Here is a 17,477-nt window from a genome sequence, read left to right as displayed (position 1 = left end):
AATTTTTTTAATATTTATTTTTTAGTTCTTGGCGGACACAACATCTTTGTTGGTATGTGGTGCTGAGGATCGAACCCCGGGCCGCACGCATGCCAGGCGAGCGCGCTACCGCTTGAGCCATATCCCCAGCCCCAATAAAAATTGTTAACATTGCTACTTAATGCAAGCTTTTCCATGGGCCCACAAATCAGCTGTGAAATAGTCTCTGGCATTTAATTTATTCACTCACCTAATTATTAATCCATTCAAAAATATCTAGTAACACCCCCCCACCACCACTACCCAAGAGCAGTCCATTGTTCTTGATTCCTGTTGTAACTTAAAGGGAAACTTTCACAGTGTCTGGAGCCCTTGACGTGCTGCAGACAAAGGAGGATATCCTCAAATTCCTTGCAACAAGAACCCACTTAGGTGGCACCAACCTTGATTTCCAGATGGAACAATATATCTACAAAAGAAAATGTGATGGCATGTTAATCATAAATCTGAAGAGGACCTGGGATTAGCATCTTCTGGCAGCTCGTGCCATTATTGCCATCGAAAACCCTACTGATGTCCATGTCATATCCTCTAGGAATACTGGCCAGTGGGCTGTGCTGAAGTTTGCTGCTGCCACTGGAGCCATTCCTTTTGCTGGCTGCTTCACTCCTGGAACCTTCATTAGCCAGATCCAGGCAGCCTTCCGGGAGCCATGTCTTCTGGTGGTTACTGATCCCAGGGCTGACCACCAGCCTCTTATAGAAGCATCTTGTGTCAATCTGTCTACCATGGCTCTGTGTAACACAGACTTTCCCCTGTGCTACGTGGACATTGCCATTCTGAGCAACAACAGGGAAGCTCATTCTGTGGGTCTGATGTGGATGCTGGCCCGAGAAGTTCTGTGTATGCGTGGCACCATTTCCAGGGAACTCCCATGGGAGGTCATACCTGAGCTCTATTTCTGCGGATATCCTGGAGAGACTGAAAAGGAAGAACAGGCTGCTGCTGAAAAAGCTGTGATCAGGGAGGAATTTCAGGGTGGATGGACTGCTCCAGCTCCTGAGTTCACTGCTGCTCAGCCTGAGGTTGCAGACTGTTCTGAAGGTACAAAGGTGCTCTCTGTGCCTAGCCACCAGTGCCTACTGAAGGCTGGAATACCCAGCCAGCCACTTAAGACTGGGCTGCAGCTCCCACTGAGTGGTGTTGAGCTTTTCTGCAGACATTTATTAAGCATAATGGGAAAAGCTACGGAAAATAAACACCAGTTTCTAAAAAAAAATTTTAAAGTATCTAGTACCCCCTATGTGCAAAAATTTTTAAAGAGGTTAAAAGCTTCGATCCTGTTGTCCTACAATCTGGCTTCACATTCTGCTTGACTACATTAACTTTCGGACACTGAAAAACAATTTAAATTCTCTAAAGCTAAGTTTCTTCATGTGTAATACCAGAAAAATAATAGTAGCTATTATTGAGGAACTACCTCAAGGTAGTTGTGATTCTCAGGGAGGATCTTCCTCGTAAAGTCTCTGGCCCATATATATTAGAGACTAAACAAATGTAAGCCAGGTTTAATAAATCACTGAGAAAAGCTACATTTGTATGATGTTCTCAAAATGACTAAATTGCATGGATGGAGAAAAATCAACTGTTGCCAGAGGTTATGGATGGAGGGGAACTTGGGACTGCACTGGGGCAGATGGGGAGTTTCCTTGTGGTAATGGTATCCTCTGTATATTCTTCATGGCCCTGGGTACCCAAATGTATCTGATAAAATCTCACTGTGCAGTCAGTTTCTTCCTCCCCCGAAAAAGTGAGTGCATTTAAAAACTAGTGAAATCAGAACATGATCTGTAGTTTAGTTAATAGTATTATATCAGTGCCCATTTTTTTGGTTTTGAAAATGGACCATAGCTATGTAAGGTGGTGCCACCTTACATGAATGTGTAGGAAAGCTGGGTAAAGGAAACATAGGAACAGTCTCTATTGTTTTTCAGCTTCTGGTGAGTAGCCTGCTTGAAAATGGAACAGAAAGGAGATAAGGTGGGTTTTTGCAATCACGGAGTTTATATTCCTTGTGAAGAAAAATTAGTAATTAGTAATTATGTAGTCAGTTGTTTCGTCTAATTATACTTGGTGTTATGAAGGAAAAATTTAATGTGCTACTAGAGCATGTGTAAAGAAAAGGGGCCAGCTAGGGCCACACAGGGGAGGTTTCCTGGAGGATACCACATTGAACTCTCACCTGTATGGTCAAGGTGAGCAGGTGAGTTGGGGGAGACATTGTAGGCAACACATGTGGAGCCTAGAGGGTAAAGGGACCCTCAAGTGGCTTGGATGAGCTAGCAGGTCCTTGTGACAAGAAAATTGTAGAGAGGAAGTCAGCTGCACAATGAAAGTAACAGTTAATGGGGCTTAGATTTTGCAAAAAGAAAAAAAAATAAGACATTGTAAGCTGCAGTTATATACAAAGAAATGGGTACTTGGAAGCTTGTGATGAGTTTGAGCTCAGAGTTACATATAGTCTAGAGAAGGAACAGGAAACAGAATTTGGGGCCATATTACAAAGGGATTTTGATTTTATCTTGCAAATAATGAGCAGCCATTGGAGGTTTTTAGCTGAAAAGTTCTTCAGAGTTAATTCTGAAGCCAAGATAAATCTTAGACAAAGTTAAAAGAAAACTGAAGCCACTGAGCCTAGCCAAGAGGCTGCTGCAGTAGTCCAGGGTAGGCACGGTACAGCTTGGAATGGGAGTAGAGGAAGTGGATGCTGGGCACAGAGAATCCCAGAGGAGCCATTATGAAAGGAGACTCAACAGGCAGTGGGACCTCGGACCCCTCCTAGTAATATATTCCTCTGAGGTACTCAAAAAGGTGCACTAAGGACTATTGTCTTTTAAATACCAGAGAACAAACCTACAAACCGTTACTAAATTAACTTTGCTTCTAATACCACATGAGAATTGAAATCAACATTTATATAAATAAAATCTGATTCATTCAACTATTTAAAAAAAGTGCACTAACCCACCCATAACAGCATTATTAGAAATTTTAAAAATTGGAAAGAAGGCACACACCATGAGTGAGTGAGTGAGTGAGTGAGTGCTTAAGTGAGTTATGGTGCACAATCATATAGTGGGATTCTATGGAGCACCTAAGAAAAATAGAATATCTCTATAAATATTTTAGAGTCAAAGTAATTGCAGAAGAATGGGTGTAGTATGACCCAATTTCATACAATAATGTGTGGAACACATTTTACATGCATGGAAAGATATAACCCTCCTTTTTGACACTGATTATCTCTGCAGGCTGGGATTGTAAATTATTTTTATTTTTGGATTTCTTTTACAAGGAATTTTTATTCTTCATGGTTCTTTATTGCAAATGTTTTCATGCTTAAAAACATCTGTCTGTTGCACTTCCACATGAACAGCATTGTCTTAGACTGGGATCTCTGTGAACAGGCTCTGAGATGGTGAATCAGTCTGGTTTTTGTTACTATAAACTGAGGCAGGCTCCTTTATAAAGAAAAAAATGTTTATTCTGGCCCATAATTATGGAGGTATAAGGTCCAAGGACTTTATCTGGTTATGGCTTACTCACTGTGAGAGTCACGAGGTAACATAGAGTGTCACATGGCAAAAGACAGAGAGTGCGTGTTTACGTGTGTCTATGCTCTCCTCTTATAAAGCCCCCAGGACTTGGTGGTGGGGGCTCCACCCTAGTGACTTTATCTAAACCTAACTGCTCCTCAGAGGTACCACCTCTAAACATCATAATTGGTTCCAGCTTCTTAATTCAATGAACATAAAATTTATGGATGAAATTCTTGTGTGAATTTGGATGATGAGAGGGACAAACCATATTCAAACCAGAGCAGATGTAGAATCATGCAGAAGGATGGAACACTAGATGAACCTGTTAGGAAGTAAGGAAGACATCACTGGGGCAAGTGTGGAGGCTGACCCACACTGCAGTGGTCACACAGGTATTCTGAGGGCTCTAGAGCTGGGCTGGCCCTTCAGAGTTGTCCTCAATTGAGGCAACAAGACTGGGTCTTTGTATCCTTGCATCAGTCCTTGGATTTGGACTGCCCTGGAGGAGGGAGCGTGACCTTGGACAAAGCAGTTGCCTAGGGTTGAGGGCAGTTCCCAGTGAGGCTTGTAGCAGAACTGCCAGCAATTTATAATCCGAATGGTGAGGGATGGGTCCATCAGCCCCAGAAGGAGGTCCCAGAGAGGTACTGCAGGATCCACTAAAGGAAACTTGGAATTGATATAAAATTTATTTTCAACTTTATAGACCTTGCTTAGTTACCACTTTTAGCTTTCATTAATATGAAGATAAATGAGGAAAACTGATTTTCTCAATGCAGAAAAAAATTCTATGAAATTAAAAGTTTTCAAGCAAAATTAAAATATCTTAGTAATTAGGAATAGAAAACAATTTCTTAAACCTGACCGAGAGTGCTTTTTCCAGACTCTTCTTTCACTGAAGATACAGCCCTTCTGTTGGTCAGACCCCCCAAGTTCGTGCCACTCTACCATCTTTTATTTGCAGGATAAAATCAAAATCCCTTTGTAATATGGCCCCAAATTCTGTTTCCTGTTCTTCCCTAGACTATGTGTAAGCAGGCCTTCTGGTCTACCTCTTTCCACAGAATGCTGGTTCTGGTACTGGAATTTGCCTCCCAGGCGGTCCCGTCCCAGATCCTGTGTTTTCTACTGTTCTGTTTTCCCCCAACTTTTCTTTTCTTTTTCTTTTTCTTTTTTTTGGCTCCTAATGATGTGCCTTCCTTTCTTGTGTGTTCAGCAGTACATTTGAAAGTGTATGTGTGGTAATTTATTTAGCACCTAGTGTTTCGCAGCAGGCTGGGTTTTCAGTGTATGCAGTCCACAGTCCTGCAGAAAACTCAACCCCAACTGTCTTCACCAGAGGTCACTTTTCTTTTCCTGCTTCTAACATGACTTTAGGTTTTACCTTTTACCTTTTATTTCTTTATTAAATCCTTTCCACTCACTTTTGCCGGCTTCTTGAAAGCACTGTCTTCTCTTCAGGTTTATTTTTTCTTCTTTGACCTCTTTTCTTCAATGGAGAATTATTTGATCATAAAGTATACCTGTATTGGAGTTATTTTTTGGTTTGTATTGTTCATTTGCCTTTTTTGTCACATTCTTCTTTAGGTCTGTGTGGGGGGAGTGTCTCTGATACTATTTCTTGTCCTGTGATTGCTCATCTGTCAGTGGGTTTGTTCTTCTTGCTCTAGTGCTTTCTGAAAGGACAGAAGTGGAGACACCTCTGGAACTGAGCGAGGGCAGCTTAATTTCCATCTATTTCCCACCAGCATCCTGCTGTGGAGATGGCTCCTTTCTGCACTCAGCTCATTCCTCTCTCCCTGACTTATGTTGTTATGGCCCTTTTGTATGAGTGACGTGTGCTTGGTTTCGTCAGGTGCTTGGTTTCACAGGGCTGTGTGTTTAGGTTTGTTTGCACTGATCTGTTCACCCTTGCTCTCACAGAGATGACACGTTGGCCCGTTTCCACACCTTTAAGCTATACAGGGATCAGAGCACCTCCTAGTCGTCCTGCATGTCAAGCCATCATGTTCCCAGCAAGGGTCACTGAATGTCCCCAGGGAGTGCCACCTTGAAGAGCTCTCTGTTCTGCTCACTCAGCCAGGGAGCAGTAGGATCTTGTTTCTTCCTCAGAGAGTCTTCCCCAGTCCTTTGTCAATTTTCTGAGCCCCTGGCAGGCAGCCTTTCTAAAGAGTGATGTTTGGATTATGAGTATTTCTCACATTCATCACTTATATTTCTGTTTCTTATTCTCCTTATATTTTTTTGTCTTCCAGCTTGATCTGGAAGTCCAGGGTATTACTGCAGAATGGCGGAAGACTTTCACAGGGGAAGAGGGAGTATCTGATAGAGATCTGAGAAGGACTGAAGTGTGAAAGTGGCCAGGAAAGGAGGCTTTCTCTTCCTTACACACTTGGGGACAACATGAAGGAGAAATTCTAGGTCAATAGAAGAAAATTGAAGGAGTAACGAGACACTTGCTCCTATGGGAGATGGGGAGTCTGGCCCACAAGGGGAGCAGCAATGTCTCTATTCATTTATCCTACAAATTTGTATCACATACATGCTGTGTGCCAGGCAGTCGGGAATATGCAACTAACAAGATGCATGAGTCCCTGTTCTCTGACAATTCACTTCTCCTAGAGGAGCCAGACAATGAGCAATTGCACAATAATAATAACAGAAACAGCCTCTTTTCTATCAAGGTCTATGATAGGAAATAGCAACACAGTCAAGTGATCTATGAGGGCTCTCCTGCAGAAGATAGATCCAGAGGAACAGAGAATCCTGCCACGTGAAAATGGGGGAATAGCATTCCTGGCATAGGCAGTAGGAAAGGCTATGGCCTTGAAGCAGGAAAGAGCTTAGTAATTTTTAGGAACAGTCAAATTGCCAGTTGGAGTTTAGGGAGCACAAGCTGAGGTTGGAGAGGAAAGCAGGAACCAAACCATATGGACCCTTGTAGGAGTTGGGTTTTTATTCTCACATGACTTAGTCAGTGGAGATAATTAAGGACCTAACTGTAGATAAATATGGATAAATTATAGCTCTACCAAAAAGGTGGTAACTGAAAGTTGGGGGGAAAAAAGGAATAACATCAACATGTGCTTTAGAAACTCTTTTCATGGAGATGCTGGTTTTAAGGTAATTTGGGCAAAATGCATAGCATAAAAAATATAACAGAGTCATAATTATAAGGAGTGGAATTCCACATCACATTTCTAGAAAGCAGTTCTAGAATCTTGCTGTACTCTGGAACAAAAACCCTGACATTTTAGAGAGTCCTGTGCTTTACTCTGCATTTCTAAATTTGAGAGTGTTGTTGAGGGAGAGAAGCCAGGAGGAGACATTGTAGGGACTCAAAATCTCCCCAATATGAAGGTGACAGGATAAGGGTCACAGCAAAGTGAGACATTCACTTTGCAAAAGGGCCATCAGAACAGAGCAGGTCACACACACACAGCATTCCCATGCTTGTGCTACCTGTTTGGAAAGAGGATTCGCGATTGGAGGCATCTCTAAAGATGGCCTCAGAGCCACAGCACACATGTGGAAAGAACAAACATGAGAAAGAAACCCCCGAAACAAGGTGACAGCTCTCCACCCCAAATTTGAATGTTTTTCCTATGAGTGTTTGATTATTTGAGTGCCAAAATAGCAAAAGGGAAAGCAATTTCATAGAATCATATCTGAATGCTGAAGCTAAAGTTTTTAAAGATATATTTATTTTTCTTCCCTCTCCTTCTCTCTTTGGATGTCTGACATCATGCAACTTGGCCCTTATAAATGAGTATTCCTCTACAACATCCTTTACATTTTAATTGGCTTTTCTAAATTAAAGAAAAAAAACATAATCAGGAAAGTTTCTTAGAAGTGTGCTAAAGCTGAAGTTTAGGCTTCTGTCATCTATCATATGAGAAACTGCTTTTAAAAAGAGGCAAACTATGTGTCCAGAGTTTTTGTTGTTTGGCATTAGTTTCCAATCATTCTAGGGGTGTGGATGGGGCATTGATGTTAGCTGTCACTCAAGTACTGTTTCTTGAAACCTGAAGGACTGGAAAGTAACTGTGTTCCTTCTGTTCTTTGTTCAAATACAGTATTCTGGTCCTGGAAGCCAAGAAGCAGCAGGTGCGCCATGGGGCATAGCTGGCCATTCATCCTGGCCAGAGAAGCAACTTCTTTACAGTGTCAGAACGTTCCAGTATCACTTAGCCTGTTCACGTGAAACTATTTCTGTTTCATATTCATGCCCTGGTAGTAGAGTTCAAACTTATTTTGGGTTTGCTGATGACCATACTATTAAGAGGATATCAGCGTAGGAAGCCAAGAAACTACCATCTGTTCTGTGTTTATATGTAAAAAAAAGAAAAAAAAATGTTTATGAGACCTAACTCAGTTAGCTGTGCCTCCTGTCCTTCTAGTCTCATCCCCAGAAAGGTGACTCACACTTCCTTGGAAATCACTTCACTTTGAATGACCTTTTTAATTCCTTCATGATACAGGTTGAAGTATTGGCTGAAATTCCAGTGTTGAGCAGTGACCCCATGGTGCTTTAGGGATGCCATGAATGGCCACTGGAGGTGAACAGAAAATAGCTCCCAACAGTGTTGTGCTGGTAAAGAACACCTGGTTCTCCAGGGGAAACATTCCTGATTGATAGCATTTTCCAATTTCCACAGTGAAATATTAAGAACAACTTTATAGATTCAAACACTTAGATGAGAGCTGGAGATTCAACCCAGTATTCGAGAAACACAGTTATTTTCCTTAGCATGCACAAGGCCCTGGGTCCTTCCCCAGCACCAAAACCAAAAATAAAACAAAAATAGCAAAAAAAGAAAACTTTGATAAAATGGAGGAATTCCACAAAAGATGAAGATTACTAAAATCAATTAAGAACAATTAAAAAGCTTCAATAGTCCTATTTCATCAAAGAAAATTACTTCATAATTAAATTTGCCTATAAGAAAAGTTGTGGGAGATTTACTAGAGATGTCTATCACTTGGATAAGAAAAAAAAATACTGGTTTTGCACAAAGTCCTTCAGAAAAGAGAGAAAACACTTTTGGCTTGCTTTTTGAGGTTAGCAATTTCCTGTTTCCAAAATTGGATGAAGACATCATGAGAAAAGAAAATTATAGATTAGTATACTTCATGAATAGAGGATAAAAAATATCCTTAACAAAATAGCAAATCAAATTCAGCAGCATACATACATAAATTATAATACATCGTGATGATCGAGGATGAAAGGTTGTCTTAACATGCAGAATAAGTTGATATGATTCTTCATATTAACAGTTAGGAAGAAAAAGTATATGATCATCTCAAGGTAGGCAATAAAACTATCTGAAAAAATATAGTACTTATGATAAAAGTGTGTGTGTGTGTGTGTATGTGTGTGTGTGTGTATGTATAGATGTATCTCCCAAGTAAATTGACAACAGAAGAGGTCTTCTCAACTTGATAAGAGGTACCAAAGAAGACTATGCAACTAATACCAAACTTCAATGTTGAAAGACTGAATAGTTTCCCTACACTAGGGAAGAAGGCAAGGAGGCTCATTCTAGATCACTGTATCCAACATTGTGTCAAAGATCTTAGGTAGCACAATTAAAAGGGAAAGAAAGTAAAAGACATAGAAATTGTAAGAAATGAAGGAAAACTGTTCTTATTTGCTTATTATGTAGAAATGAAAACCCAAAATAGCTACTAGAACTACCAAGTGAATTTAGCCAAAGTAAAGAAACAATGACAATATTCAAAAACATGCTGTATTTTTATAGACTAGCAACAAAGAATGTCAAAAATGTAATATGTTGTACAATAACCTCACAAAACATAAAATACTTAGGGATGGATTCCACAAAATATGTGAATATCTGTACACTGAAAACTACAAACATCGCTGAGAGAAATTAAAAGGAGGCCTCAATAAATTGAGAAGTAAATTGTGTGCATGGGTTGGAAGACTCCATGTGAAGATGTCAGTTCTCAAACAGTCACAGTGAGAATTCTAGCAGGATATTTGTAGAAACTAACAAGCTGAGATTCTGAAAGTTAAATGGAACTTTGGAACTGCAAAGGACTTAAAACAGTCAAAACAATTGTAGAAAGAACAGAGTGGGAGCCTGTGTGATCAGGATTGTGACATGGCTCCAGGATTCTGCCCTGCTCTGCTGCAAGGCCAGTATAATCTCCTGGCTTTGTGTGGAGGAGGGGACTGACCAGGATGGAATTTTGTTTCATGAGTGGGTGATATTATATAGCAGAGGTGAAGGGTTTTCCACCAATGGCTCTGCAGGACTGCATGGCTTTGTGGTTATGTGTGAATACCCGGACTAAACATGAAACTTTGGTGCTTAGCCTAAAGAAACAGACATGTCTTAACCCCATTTCAGATCAAGGTAAATACACATTTATTACAAAGTCCACCCTGGGTTCATAACCAGAGGAGGAGGCACCGTGAGTCATACTTGTGTGTGTTTGGGGAGGGAATTCCAGAGTCATGGTTACCTGGGTGTGGCCTAGAAGGGAGGAATGTAGTCTCTGGGTAAAGAGGCCTCCAGATCTGGGATCTCCTCATTCCATGGGAAGGCAGGAGGCACAAGGTGGCTGGAAGGGCCTCACTAAGCAAGATATCTCAAACTTTTATGTGCACATGGATGACCTCAGGATCTTATTAAAATTTAGGATCAGAACCTAACAGAGTGAGAACTGGTCTTCTGCATATAGGAACAAACTTTCAGGTGACATGGGAGCTGTTGATTCATACTGTGAGGAGCCAGGCTATAAAGCCTGGGTCCAAGTCTAAGGGTAGAACCTCTATAGAACCTAGTAGAACACCCTGGCATTAAGGCATGAAATCAGCCCTGATGGATTGATTTCACTCAGATTTGCCAAATCTATACAACAAGAGGAGAGTAAAAATAGGAAGGACTATCATTAGTTGAATGCCCACTGTGTTTCAATAGAAGGTGATTGATGTATGTCATTGGGAACTACTCCTTCCAAAGTAACAGCTTAGAAACACTGCTCAGTCACTGAAAGGTGTTCTTTCTGATTTTATAGCATCCTCATTTCAGACCTTCTGTCTATGAGAGTTACCCAGTTCACAGCACTGGGAAATTCCCAGGATCCTCTTTCTAAATCCACTTTTTAAAATATCTTACGATAGCTCTGGACAGTATTCTGTTGGTTCCTCTACAAAACCATCCCATTAACCTCAGATGTAGTATCCTGATCCTTGACAGTCTTTCTTTAAATATCTTACTGGCTTCCTAGCACATTATCCACAGTAGTGCTCCAGATCATTTTCAGTCTGTGCTCAGCATATTTCCAACTGGCAGCAAAAGTGCTTCATCTCACTTTAAAGAGGAAAGAGTACTTGGTCCTAATCCCTTTCTTCTGGGTATTGCTTGTGGATAATTCCCTAACTTCCTCTCTCCTTTGACTCTGATCTTAGCCACTCTAAATATTGTCCAGATCTCCTGTTTTTTTTTTTGTTTGTTTGTTTTAAATTGTGCCTGCTTTACTTTATCCCCTGCTAAAGGCCTCTTTCCCCTTGCCTACTGTGACTGGGATCCCTGACTCCACTGACTCTGTCTGTCCTTACACCACCTTGATCTCTGGTAATCCAGACTTCACCAAAGTATTCAGATCACCAACTGCAAGGTCATTCAAGGAAAAAAAAATTTACATGCTTTACAATTAATTGTCACATGCCTATGTGTGTGTGTGTGTATGTGTGTGTAGTTCCTTAATAAATCCTTTCTTCACAAAATAGAAATAAACTAAGTGCACAGTAGATTCTGTCTACATTAGCACCCAAATTAGCGGGATTAAAATCATTGAAGTTATAGTGAGGTTCCATTCCATTTATGATATATGAATCCTTACACACAAACAAATGTTACTAAAGTGAAAAGAAAAACCTTAATTTCTCTATTTGTTGAAAGGAAAAAATATAATAATTTGTGTTCCAGCCTGCTATAAGGAGATAATACTGAGAGGTAATGTGATAAACACTTGAAGTAACTATCAAATATGTACCTTACGAATGCAGTCAGCATGGATACTCAGTATATATGAAATCTGAAGTAAATAATTCTAAATTATGGATAATTCAAAACTATTCATTGTACTTGAAAAGTTATGGTAGTTAGCATTAAGCAAACAATAGATTTTTTTCTTTTTAAAAAAATCTTGTGCATTTATAAATTACAGTGAAAAAAAGCAAGATAGGGATCCAATCTGGTATTAAAGCAATGTAATTAATATGCAGTTGACTGTTTTAAAAAACGTTTTTAATTTCTTTTAATTAGTTATACATGATAGTAGAATGCATTTATGCATTTTGATATATTATACCCCCTAGATGGAGTATAATTTCTACTTTTTCTGATTGTACATGTTGTAGAAACACATTGGTCAAGCAGTCATACACACACACACACACACACACACACACACGCACAAAGTAATAATGTCTGTTTTATTCTACTATTCTTCCTTTCCCACTTCCCCTCCCCTCCCCTCCCTTATCTCCCCTCTATCTAATCTAAGGTAACTCTGTTCTTCCCTAGTGCATTCACATAGTAGAAAAAATATTCGGCCTTTGGTTTTGTGGGATTGGCTTATTTTGCTTAGCATGATATTCTCCAACTCCATCAATTTAGTGACAAATGCCACAATTTCATTCTTCTATAAAGCTGAGTAATATTCCATTGAATATATGTATATACCATATTCTCTTTATCCATTCATCTATTGAAGGACACTTAGGTTGGTACTATTGCCTATTGAATTAATGATCATCCATTATATTTTATAAAATAATGAATGTCCCACTTAAATGTGAAAGGTGATTTTTTTGTGTGTGTGTGTCCTGGCTAAGACTACCCATATCATAACTCACAGTGGGAAAACTTTGGGACTCTTCTGAGTGCTAGTCTGAGCATCAGGTGTAACAAAGTGTTTTATTAAAAATGGCACTATAATATTTATTGTTTGTATTAATAAAATGTGAGAGCATTAATAACTAGAAAATGAAATAAAAACTTTTGTTTAATATTCATGCTGCATTATTTTCATTTTGAAGTATCTTTTTTATTTTGAGAACATTATATAAACACCGTGATGCTTCTAGACCATCTCCCTTTTCCTATTTTTTACTCTATTTTTTGACATTTATAAAAGCATGTACTTTTTCTTTTAAATTCTATGCTGAAGGTTAAGACCATGGGCCACTTATTTCTTTATTTTATCTGAATTTTTTTTCTCCCTATTAGTTCAAAGAATAGTAAAAACATAAATCTAGTATTCTACTCTCTTTCAATGATTATGTTGCTAATGGGCCAAAACAAACTTCTGAAACGCAGATGAACTTCTTAGTTATTCCAAGAGAACCCGGAATCTTCCTTTACCCTCCACATACCCTGCTTTTCAGCACAGCTAAAGCCCTTGCTGAGGCTGTATAAATTAATACATTTGCTGGAAATGTGACTTTGGGACATTTTATAAGCAGCGGTTTCAGTGCTGTTAGTGGTGGAATGGAAACTTGAGAAGGTGAAGATTAATTTAAACCACATGATGGGTTCAAGGAAAAGGGACGAAGGCTACAGCTTCTTGAATGTGTGCTAGCTCTGTAAAGTGGGGAATGGGATCCGAGAAAACCACCAGCGAACTTTTAAACCCTCTTGAGAGGAATCATACCAGCTCAGTTAGCCCTGAAATGGTGCTGCTCCTGACGACAGGCCTCTTTCCTCTCCCACTTGCTCTGCCTTAGAGAACACAGTTGGGAGTCCTAAGAGAGAGGAGGCACCCCAACTGTCACCACTAACTGAACCATGTTTACAGCCATGAGCTGGTTTATTCTCTGACTTTTAGCATCAGTTTCAAATTCTGTTGGGTTCTTTTAACAACAGATAATCAACAGACTGTATGTTGTAGACAGTTAATGAACTCAAAATAAAATATTTCTTTTCCTTTTCAGTTCGTCGTATCAGTGTTCTGGACCATCTATGCCTGTGACAGAGAGATGATATACCCAAAGTTGCTTGATAATTTTATCCCAGGGTGGTTGAATCACGGAATGGTGAGTAGATTAAGACAACTGGCTTCCTTTGACCGAACAGAATCTGTTCTAGAACTATATTCTATCTTAGACTTTCCATGGCATTGACTTAACTAGCCATCAAATCTCAGAAAATAATAATGAGAGATTATCATTAGAGGAGAATACCACATGTAAATTTAAAAATGTTCCGTCATGGAATTGAGTCATTGTCTGGACTATGGAGTAGATTGATTTCCACCTACACAATCATCAGTCCTCTGCTCCAACTCCACCTCACAACCCAGGGATTGTGCTAGAAGCAACTGTTGTGCATGGACAGTTGCCCCCAGAAGAACAGCAAGACTGTTATTTCCCTGGGAGAATCGTTGTCGGCCCCTGGAGGTGTCCAGGCAGGAGCTTCTTTGCTTCATCAAGTCCTGCCCTTCCTGGCTTGTTGGCCCTGGGCTATTTCTTTCTGTGCATCTTTCTGATGCTCTAGCTGTGGTGTTCCCTTCACTCGTTTCCAATAGATTACTTTGAAATGTTTGCACACCACTTTACAAAATTTGAAGACGTATTTTCTGCAGAGATATTTTGTGTCACCCTCCTTTTCTGCTTCTGGAATGGAGTACTTTTGGGTTATTAGCTATGAAACATGTATTTTAGTTACAGCAATTTTTAGAATAGGTCCCAGGGAGTTCCTCTTGAAAAGGGCAACCCATCACAGAAATTACAGGGGAATGAAGAGCTAGAAATCATGAGTCCTAGATCTAAAATAACTGTTTCCCTTCTGCCTCCAATTTCAGTACTTTTTAAGAAAAGTGGTGTGTACTGACAAACACTAGCATACTGAGGGCCCTGGAGCCAACCTTTCTTAGGCCAGCCCATCGAAAGTGGCACATGTCAGGGAACTGAAATTTTCTTTGCGATCAATTGGAGCCACACTGTTGACACATTACCTTGGTATCTGAGCTAATTTCAAACAACATAAGCTGCTCTTATGGGTTCAACTTAGCCATCTAAGGTGCCCAATAGTGTTACTCTGCCTCTTTTCAACATTTTACTCTTCTCAGAGGTGAAAAGCCTTTTCAGAGTTCCGTGCTTTGGCATCCTGCCCCAGGTGCCCCTGGTACACTCTAGCTCATCTAACTGCCATCATTACAGACTTCCTTAAGAAGTCTTTGCTAACTCTCCTTGCAAAGTTTGCTGTTCCGTTATTTGTGCTTGCATACCACTTCCCTGTCTCTGTTATGCACATCTGCACCCCCATAAAAATGTCAAGCTCCTAGTATAAAGCAACAGCCTTTGAATTCTCAGCACTGTGCCCAGGGGCTTGGCATATGGTGGGATCAATACATACGTACTACACCGGCGAATGAATTCAGTGTAACCAGTTTCTATAATTCTTTACTTAGCAATACCAATATGTACAAGTTTTGGAGTCTCTTCTGTCACCCCTCATTCCACGGTAGTTGCACCATTTAGTGTTCAGACTGACACTGTGAACACAGAATTATTATCTCATTTACAAATAAAAACACTGAGGCTCAAAGAAGCTATATAATTTGTCCCAAAACAATAAGCTTAGGGTGGGAGAAATGGGGTCTGAGCCAAGGCCTGTCTGGCCTGGAGTGTGTGTTCCTTCTACTAGTTTATATTTTGTCTCAACAAGCAAAACATTAATTGATTCTTAGAAATTATTACTTCATGTAGCTTTTACCACTGTACCTCAAGAAAATACAGGAGAAACACTTTTGGGATATTTTGAAGCTTGTTTTCAAAGCAGCATAGTTCAGCTTTCTAAGATAAACCACTTGACACTTTCTTTGCTTTTCTTCATGTTCCAATTCACGGTTCCAGAATTACTGAAAAACAAGTTGCACAGGGTGAGAGAGGTATTTTTGTTGTTGTTGTTGTTCTTTTTAGTTACACATGACAGTAGAATTCATTTTGATATAATTACACAAACATAGAATGTATCTTATTCTAATTATGACCCCATTTTTGTGGATATACATGATGGTAGGACACACTATGGTGTATACATATATGTACATAGGAAAATTATTTCAGATTCATTCCACTGTCTTTCCTTTTCCTATCCCCCGTCTCTTCCCTTCATTCCCCTTTGTCTAATCTACTGAATATCTGTTAATTCCCCCTCACCCTTTATTGTAGGTTACCTTTCACTTAGTGAAAAAGTTGCACCTTGGTTTCCTGAGACTGGCTTATTTCACTTAGCATGATAGTCTCCAGATCTATCCATTTACTAACAAATACCATAAAGGCATTCTTCTTTATGGCTTAGTAATATTCTATTGTGTGTCTATACCACATTTTCTTTATCCATTCATCTGTTGAAGGGCACCTAGGATGGTTCCATAGCTTAGGTATTGTGAATTGAGCTGCTATAAACATTGATGTGGCTGTATCACTATGGTATACTGATTTTAAATCCTTTGGATATATATACAGAGTAGTAGGATAGCTGAGTCAAATTGTGGTCCCATTCCTAGTTTTTTGAGGAATCTCCATACTGCTTTACAGAGTGGTTGCCTCAGTTTGTAGTCCCACCAGCAATGTATGAATATACCTTTCCCCCCACATTTTTGCCAGCATTTATTGTTACTTGTATTCTTGATAATTGCCCTTCTGACTGGAATAAGATGGAATCTTAATGTAATTTTAATTTGTATTTCTCTAGTTGCTAGAGATGTTGAACACTTTTTCATATATTTGGTTGACCATTTGTATTTCTTTTGAGAAGTGTCTGTTCAGTTCCTTTGGCATTTATTGATTGGGTTATTTGTTTTTAGATGTTAAGTTTTTTGAGTTCTTTATATATCCTGGAGATTAACACCCTATCTGAGGTGCAGGTGGCAAAAATTTTCTCCCATTCTATAGTCTCTCTTCATTTCTTGATTGTTTCTTTTGCTGTGAAAAAGCTTTTAGTCTGATGCCATCCCTTTTGTTGATTCTTGATTTTACTTCTTGCACTTTGGAAGTCTTTTAAGGAAGTCAGTTCCTGAGCCAATATGTCCTACATTTCCTTCTATTTTGTGCAGGGTTTCTGGCTTAATCTCTGGGTCTTTGATCCATTTTGAGTTGAGTTTTGCACAGGGTGAGAGACAGAGGTTCAGTTTCATTCTACTACATGTGGATTTCCAGTATTCCCAGCACCATTTGTTGAAGAGGCTATCTTTTCACCAATGTATGAAAGAGGCATTTTAAGAAAAAAAATTCAGGGCATTCATTACTTCCAGAGTCTGAATTGCAGGTGAAGATGGGCTTTGCAAGTCACCCCTCCAGATTTCAAACCAAAGCACATCATCATGTGCTCAGGAAGTGATATCTAAATAACTTTATTGTGTATCCTAAATGAATGAACTAGTAAAGGGAGACATCTGAAGCTGCTTACTGAATGCGAAATAATTCTGACATTGGAGTCTTAGCTGAGAACAACCAGGGAGGTCTCGTGTAATAGAAGCACAGTCCTGGACATTTGGTCCATTGTTTATATACTTACACTGCACAAAATTACCTTCATGCTGGAGAATGAATCACAAAGTTGCAGATCCTTGTTCTTAATTTTTAATGTTGCAAACAAATGACCTGTTAAGCATGTATGTAGCCTTTGGAACTTGGACTTGACAGTCTTAATTTTCTCTTGAATCATTAATGGGTTAAAGTTTTTACTCTTGGAGATGAACACTACTTAGAAACATTAGGGAAATTGAGTGACACAAATATTTAGGAAAGAGAAAAGATAAATTAATTAACATGTCAAATCCTCTGAGATAATATGAGCTCAGTAGATTCTTTCACAATGAATTTTGTTTCCTAGCAGAGATGAATGGCTGTGT

At 39.4% G+C, this 17,477-nt stretch overlaps 1 protein-coding gene and 1 pseudogene across 4 annotated transcripts in view; both read left to right on the top strand.

Moving 5' to 3' along the window:
* Positions 1-1,186, top strand: part of LOC113189015 (small ribosomal subunit protein uS2 pseudogene) — a 1,643-nt pseudogene extending 457 nt beyond the window's left edge.
* Aig1 (androgen induced 1) overlaps positions 1-17,477 on the top strand; it is a 237,753-nt gene that overhangs the window by 72,545 nt on the left and 147,731 nt on the right. For all 4 annotated transcript variants that reach the window (XM_077801682.1, XM_026397622.2, XM_077801681.1 and 1 more), the window contains one exon: positions 13,552-13,653. In XM_077801682.1, the coding sequence (XP_077657808.1) occupies positions 13,552-13,653 (102 nt within the window). The remainder of the gene's footprint in view (positions 1-13,551; positions 13,654-17,477) is intronic.

Source organism: Urocitellus parryii, chromosome 8 (genome assembly GCF_045843805.1).
Source record: "Urocitellus parryii isolate mUroPar1 chromosome 8, mUroPar1.hap1, whole genome shotgun sequence".
In the NCBI taxonomy this organism is placed as follows: domain Eukaryota; kingdom Metazoa; phylum Chordata; class Mammalia; order Rodentia; family Sciuridae; genus Urocitellus; species Urocitellus parryii.
Note: the sequence above shows the minus strand (reverse complement) of the source record. Positions and strands in the feature narration are given on the sequence as shown.